We start from the raw sequence: 7,828 nt of genomic DNA on the forward strand, positions 1-7,828 counted from the left end.
AAAAAAACATCCTTTTCATTTATCTTTTACCATCCAAAAATTCTTTACTTGCAGCTGCTTCCAATATTCATACCTACCTGCCTATGCAATCAAAACATATCTATCCATTAAACAACAAAAACAAAGGAACAAAAAAAAGAAGACATTATTTGATGGATTACTAAGGCCATTATTTTTCTCTTCAAGTTTAAAAATTCTCTTCACAAGTATATGCTTCTTTTTCTTTAGTAGGCCTTTTATGAAAGCGAATGGATATTTATGGATCTATTCTCTTGCACATGCGATGCGACTAGTTAAAGTTGTTTCATGAAAAAGTTTCTTCTGCAGAATGAGTGCAAACTTTAACTTCATGAATTGAAAACTAAAGCTCCAGCACATGGTCCATATTAAAGGAAGGACAATATCTCTTTTTGGGTTTCTCTGAAGATCGGATCGACTTAACTGCTTTATTCAAATAATTCCAAATTTTCTTTTGCAGTTGGCTTATAAAGAGTTTTGTACCATCCTTCAGCTGCAAGAGAAGTAGATGAGCCTTTGGGAAAATGATAGATCATAGATGTGCATGTCCTGGCATTCCAGAAAAACGAAGTAGATGAATCTAAAGCGACAAGTTTCAGCTACTCAAAGATCTGATGTGCATAGGATTACCTGAAACAAAGGCAACAATAGATAAGGTAAGAAAAAGGAAAAGGAAAATCTTTGCTTCTATTTGATGATTGATGTGCATACTATTTCTTACCAAGCAGAAGATGTATCATCACGGCCACAACAACGCCGTTTCTTCTAGGGAAGCATTTCCTCCAGAGAGGCATTTGTTATTGCAACAATGGGGGAGCATTCCAGACGAATCGGGACTAGTGCTATCGACTGATGCAAAGCCAAGGTTGAAGTGGACACCTGAACTCCATGATAAATGTAATATCCACTAAGCTTGTAAGATAAATATATGAATGTGGGATTTTTCCTTAGAAAAAAATAATAGGAAGTGAGTTGAAGCAAAAAGAAATAAAATGAAATAAAAAGAAGTGAAGGTCAAGGATTGAACCTTGAACCTCTTATATAATAATTCATAGAATTAACTAGTAGAAACCAATTGGGATAGAGAGAAGATATTGATAGCAAGGAAAGGGAATGCATGATAAAGATAGGAGTAAAGATCTAAGAAGAGAAAGCAAGAAAAGAACAAGAGAAAGGCAACTTGCCTTCCTCCTTCTTTCTCTCCCTCTTCCTCTTCTTGCCGTGACCTTAAAGAGACCATTAAGGGGATTCATTCCCCCTTGTTTCACCATGAATGATGAGGATAAATAAATAAATAAAAATAAAAATAAAATAGAAAAAAAAGGCTAAGGGAGAAGGAAAGCAAAAACTAAGTTTGCTACCTCTTCCTCCTTAACTTAAAAGAGAATATGTAAAGAGAAGATTTTATTTCTTTCTCTCATTTCTCTCATTCATCCCTCTCCATCACCGAAACCTCAGTCCCCCTCTCCTCCATCTTCGGCCCCAAGCCAAGGTTTTCTCCTAAGAAAACCTAAGATACAAGGAGGACTTAGCAAGGGAATCAAGGGAAGGGAACTAGAAGAAGAGGCTACTTCTTCCATCACCACACCTTAGATCCACAAGCGAAAAGGATGTAAGCTTCCCCTCACCTGTGGTACAAGGCTTTTTATGTGATTTTCGGATTTTACAAGGATTAGAAAACCTAGGAAAGAATTTAAGAAAAATTCGGCCAAAGAAAGGGTTTTCAAATCTAGGATGGTTTAAACAAGTCCTTATTTCATGATATTCTTTCTATGCTATGTAGGAAGGATTTTCTTCATGTTTTTATACTTAAATGATGCTTGATCAGAGGAGTACCTAACCCTAGAATTTCGGCCAAAAATATGTTAAGGAGGTTAGGGAAAAATATTGTTTAACTAAACTAGTACAACATTTCTCCCATGAACTACTAAGGGTTTTTATTGGTTTTCTTGCTTGAAAGTTACTTGGAACCAAAGAAATCCATTTATATGTTTCGGACAAGAAAAGGGATTAGGGTTAGGAAGACCTTTAAATTTAAATAACCATGTTTGTATGATAGAATATAGAGTTCTCTTAAAGATTTGCATGTTATACATTGCTAGAAATTCATGAACTCTTATTTTAGATTTTCGGCCATGATAAGATGGATAGTTTAGAAAAGCTTGAAAAAAATTCTAATATGCTCAAGACCTCTATGATATTATGATATGAAAGTTGTTTAATGCTCTTATGTTTAAATTGAGTATAGAAAATTAGTTACATGATATATGACATGTAAGATCACAAGGGTCCTAGCTTGTTTATGAACCAACTTTATATATGATGTTCTTAGTAATTTTTGCCATGAAACTTAGTTAGGTTTTCCATGCTTTAGGCCACTTAAAACCTAGTTTAGAGATTGGTAGGTTTCGGCCATAAGGAAAAAAATAAAAGAAAAAGGGAAAGAAACCTAGGAAGCCTAAGACACAATTCACATGTATGTTTATTATGCTTGTCTTTATACATGCTATGAAACTTGTATAATTTCTCATGCTTTTAGGCTATTTGAAGCAAGTTTATATTCTATGAGTTTCGGCCAAGTAGGGTTTAAAAGACCTAGAGGCCTTAGAAATGAAACCAAAGGTGTTAAAAGTGCTTCTTATGAAAATAGGATAATGTATTGATTGTGTCACATGCTTGTATAATTTTTCCATGACCTAAATGGACCATTGTATGTTTCGGCCATGAAGGATTAGATGCCCTAGAAACCCTAGAATAAGAATTAAATATGCTTATGTCACTTTACATGGAATATGATATGTAGAAAGACAAAGTTCCCATGCTATATGTTGTTTAATGACCTAATTGAGGCTAGGGTAAGTTTCGGCCATACATGTTGTATAATGTTTTGTTATGAATTTATACATGATGTTAGTTCAAGTTCACATGCTTGTATGTTTGTTTTTAGCCCTAATGAACACTTGTTAAAAGTTTAACTATGACATATGTTAAGGGCTTGAAGGACTTAAGAACTAGCTCAATATGCTTATTATGTTACTTGAAAAAAATGCTATAAATATGGTTTAAGGTTTCCATGCTTTCATGACATTTGGGACCTTGTTTATATACTGATAGGGTTCGGCCACATGAGTTTAAGGACTTGGAGAACTTAGAAACCAAGTAAATCATGCTTATAATGCTTCCTATGAAATTCATGTAATGATAATTTTGGTTTCACATGCTTGGAGGTTGTTTTTACCTAAATTGAGACCTAAGGGGGTTCGGCCATGATAGGAACCCAAGGGTTTAGGAAGCTTAGAACCCAAGTTAACTATGTTACCATGTTTTCTTATGATAGTATAATCACATGAGATACCCTTATGCTTAACCATGTATGCTTGTGATTTATACCTTTTTATGATATGATATGTGGATAGAGATATGCATGTTTTAGTGATATGATATGTGCTTAGAAATATGCATGCTTTAATGATATGCTATGTGCTTAGAATATGCATACTTTCTTATGACATGATGTATGCCTAAGTGATGCATACTTTTTATGATATGATGTACGCCTAAGTGATGCATACTTTCTTATGACATGATGTATGCCTAAGTGATGCATACTTTTTATGATATGATGTATGCCTAAGTGATGCATACTTTCTTATGACATGATGTATGCCTAAGTGATGCATACTTTTTATGATATGATGTATGCCTAAGTGATGCATACTTTTATGACATAATGTATGCCTAAGTGATGCATACTTTTATGCTATGCTATGTGACTAAATGATGCATTTTTATACATGCTATTTTACTTTGTAAGGCTTGTACCAAGGGTGGACTCCTAATCAGTCTATAGGCCTTGCTTTGTGATCTAGGCTAAGCCTTGCTTTGTGATCTAGGCTAATAAGGGATGGGCTCCTTAGTACACCCCTAGGCCTTGCTTTGTGATCTAGGCCAAGCCTTGCTTTGTGATCTAGGCTAATAAGGGATGTACTCTTCAAGTACGCCCCTAGGCCATGCTTTGTGATCTTGACCTAGTTCCTAGTATGATTCAAGACTTGCTACCTTGGATATACTTAGGACGCGCGCATCTATGTTATGTATGTATGGTACAAGCTGGGGCCCTAAATATGTTGATATTATGTTCAAGTATATATATGTAAGAAGAAAATGGTTTTAAAAGATCATGAGACATACACATATTTTTCGGATACATGTTTTTAAAATCATGATGCATATAATCTATGATTATGTTGTGTTGAGGCTATGATTTAAGATATGCCATGATATGATTATGTTATGTTTCATGCTATGTTTTAAGAGATGACATGCCATGATAAGATTACGTTATGTTCATGCTATGTTTTAAGAGATGATATGCCATGATATGATTATGTTATGTTTCATGCTATGCTTTAAGAGATGATATGCCATGACTAGTTATAATATTTGTTATGTTGCATGATATGCTTAAAGAGTATGATATGTTATGCCATGACTAGTTGAGATCATGTTAAGTTGAGACATTATTTGATTATGTGCTGATTGTTGGTTTTAGTGAGTAGGAAAGGAACTTACTGAGCCATGAGTGCTCATAGCTTACTTTCCTTGTACCACAGATAAAGGAAAAAGCTGGATGAGTTAAAGGAGCAACAAGAGGGGCAACGAAGATGTGTGTGGCGGTGGCTAGGAAACTAATTAAGAACCTGCTTTAAAACCTTTAAGAACTATGCTTTGGTTTTGTGAAATGTAATACAATATGGGTGACTTGATGTTAAGTTTTTATTTATTTTGTTATCATGTTATGAAACCATGTTAGTGTAGTTCGGTTTTTAATTAAGCTAAGAAAAATAAATTTTAAGTCTTCCGCTGTAATATGTACGTAGAGTATCATAGCCCCGTCCCTTGTTGATAACAGGGAGGGCGGGCGTTACAATAAATTCATAGAAGCAGTTAATCAACTTGGCGGAGCAGACAGTAAGTATACAAGAAAAATATATATAGAGCCAAGGCAACATACTTTGCATGATAGCAAACTAACTTGCTTAAGTGTAATGCAGAGGCAACACCAAAAGAAGTCATGAGACTCATGGACATTCCTGGGCTGACACTGTATCACCTAAAAAGCCATCTTCAGGTCCTGACTAACTAATTCCTTAATTCTTCTTCCTTAGCTTTTCTTTATTCATTTTTATATTTGAAGACTATGCTTCTCTTGTTGAATTGCAGAAGTACAGACTCAGCAAAAATCTTCAACCTCAAGCAAACATGGGAAGTACTAAGAGTGGTAAGAGCAAATCCAAATTTATCAAACATAATGAGCTTGCAAGCTAATACATAATGCTACAGTTGTAGGTTGTTACTCTATGCGTGTTTTGGACAATCCCGAAAAAGTATATCAATTGTTTTTATCATGATTTCTTTGACAATGAGTACGAACTGCTAGTGAACATTGAAGACATCACACCTTTTTATGACTTGGAGCCAATATCTGCTAATTGTCTGGTTGCTTACATGTGATAAGTTTTCGCATCACTCATTTTGACAAAGTGCGATCCGAATGGGCGGATTACGTACTAGACTATATTCATTACTAGGTATAAATTACTAGACTTCAAAAGATGGTTGAACACTTTGTTTGTGACTCCATGACTTATTGATTTTGATTCCTTAGTGCCAATAATTTGTTTGTTCACAGCTAGCTATCTCCTTTGCTCAATACTTCATTCTTGCATTTCTACCATGAGCAGAATTAGTTGACATTTCCCTTATTTATTGCCTCGCTTTGTGGTTCAAAATTAATAATGGTTGGGTTATGTGAGTAGCTTATTTAGTTTTTTCTGAATTATGCAAGGACTGACAATGTGGAAGTTATCTCTTTGTGAATTGTTAGATGATGACCTTTTGTATCTGTGTTTGTTTCATTTGCTAGTTTAATTTCCTTGTCTAATCCTATAATTTATTATTTTTTCTTTTTACAATCGCATTTAAGACAAAAGTTTCATCGCCTTTTTTTTTCCCTTCTGGCCTTTTGAGTTAGATTTTGGTTTCTCTTAATTTTGGAACTTTGTCCTAATCAGGTGGGGGTAAGATAGTTGCACTTAGTGGCATATTGGTGGTTTCACTGGGCTAATAGTCGACCAATATACGTGTGAAATTTTTTAGGAAAGATTGTAAATTTGTAATAAATGTTGATCTGTGCGATTAATCTCGTGTGTTTCATATTTGAATAACTTCAATTTTGAAATGATTTTCCAGATTAAGTCATCTTAGCTATCTTGATCTGAGGGGCATCTAGGAATATAAAGTATGAATTTGAGGTGGCAGGTTAATATGGTTAAGTTTCACTTTTCATGTCAATATTTTGTGAATACCAGAGTTCTTTTCCTTTCCGACACAGCCTTGATATTCCTCTTCCAATGTGTTACTCATGAATGCAGCTGATTGAGAGAGGATTTTTTTTATTATTATTATTAGAACCATATTTCAATAAGGCTCCTTGAGTTACATGGAGTACATTAGTTGGAAGAGTTTCTCCATTTCTTCTAGCAGTGGCTAACAGTTCTACAACATGTACAAATAGATACTCAAAGATTATGTTCAAGGGTAGTCATAAGTTTGAGTCAATGTAAAACTTGATAAAGTTGCAAAAAATCCTCTTTAAACCACTCATTAGTTGAAAACGTAAGAGAAGGAGGAAAATTTGCAATTGTCTGGTTTTTCCATAACTGGATGAAAGTAGTTTTTTAGTTGCTCTTATTCTTTGGTAGTTATATTTATAGTAATTTTGACTATAACCACCTCAAACATGCAACTTCGAGTATAAAATGACCTGTTTCCTTGTATTGCTTGTTTTCTAGGAATTCATGTTGTCATGTAGACTATAATTTGGAATTCTAGAATTTTATAAGTTTTGTTGAATTTTTCTTTTGTAGGTCAGGCAATTCGTGAGGCTTGAGTTTTTTTGATGTAAGAAGTGAGCTTTGTTAGGATGTAGCTTGCCTTGCTAATTTGTAAATTAAAAGCCATATGGAGAACAACAAATGGAAAACATGTGATTTAATGTATATGGAGAACAGTAATGGAGACCATGTGTATTTTGATGAGTAACAACTCATTTTGTATATTTTTGTATATGTGTGGCTACAAGATGAATTATATATGGATGTTTATTTTGGATTTAATGTAGTAAATATTTAGTTTTGTATTGGTGGTTTGCTTATAGTAAAATAAGATTGGTTGTTTGGTATTAATAAACATTAAAGACAATAGTTAAAAATGTTGTAAAAACTATGTAAACCACAACGAATTTTTTTTGAAAAAAGTGATAAAAGACAACGGTTTTTCCGTTGTAAAATATATTAAAACTATTGTAAAAAAAAAGCAAAATGAGTAAATATTATCAGCACAACAGTTTATATCTGTTGTAAAAAGAGTCTACTACAATGGTTTATTTCAGTTGTTGAAATTATCTACCACAACGATTTTAAAACGTTGTCGTATCCTTCGTAGCTAAATTTTGAGCATATATACAACAACGGATAAAAACCGTTGTCAAATGTCTACAAAGACAACAGATTCAAAACCGTTGTCATAAGGCAATACATTCTACAACGCCCTCAGTTACAACGATTTTTTGACCCTACGACAACGGATAATATCCATTGTCGTTTGCAGTTTTTTTTGTAATGCAAGGATTGCAAGACCAAGTCAGTGGCCAGCTCTTGGGCAAGTGGGAATCCCAACCTCTATAGGTTCTCTCTGTACCCAATCATCTTGAGCACATATGGTCCTACGGGAGTCCCATCTTGCATCT

At 34.1% G+C, this 7,828-nt stretch overlaps 1 protein-coding gene across 2 annotated transcripts; it reads left to right on the top strand.

Moving 5' to 3' along the window:
• Positions 1–216: 216 nt before the first annotated feature.
• Positions 217–7,014, top strand: LOC121994043 (myb-related protein 2-like). Of its 2 annotated transcripts, none has more exons than XM_042548225.1 (6): positions 217–674; positions 747–913; positions 4,952–4,989; positions 5,073–5,149; positions 5,242–5,299; positions 5,362–6,941. In XM_042548225.1, the coding sequence occupies exons 1-6, from the start codon at positions 633–635 to the stop codon at positions 5,427–5,429; spliced, it is 450 nt and encodes a 149-aa protein (XP_042404159.1). In that variant the 5' UTR covers positions 217–632; the 3' UTR covers positions 5,430–6,941. The 2 variants fall into 2 exon arrangements, with proteins under 2 accessions (XP_042404159.1, XP_042404160.1); XM_042548226.1 differs by lacking the exon at positions 5,362–6,941 and adding an exon at positions 6,948–7,014 and having other exon boundaries at positions 257–674.
• The last annotated feature ends 814 nt before the right edge of the window (positions 7,015–7,828 follow it).

This window comes from Zingiber officinale, chromosome 6A (assembly GCF_018446385.1).
Source record: "Zingiber officinale cultivar Zhangliang chromosome 6A, Zo_v1.1, whole genome shotgun sequence".
Lineage (NCBI taxonomy): Eukaryota > Viridiplantae > Streptophyta > Magnoliopsida > Zingiberales > Zingiberaceae > Zingiber > Zingiber officinale.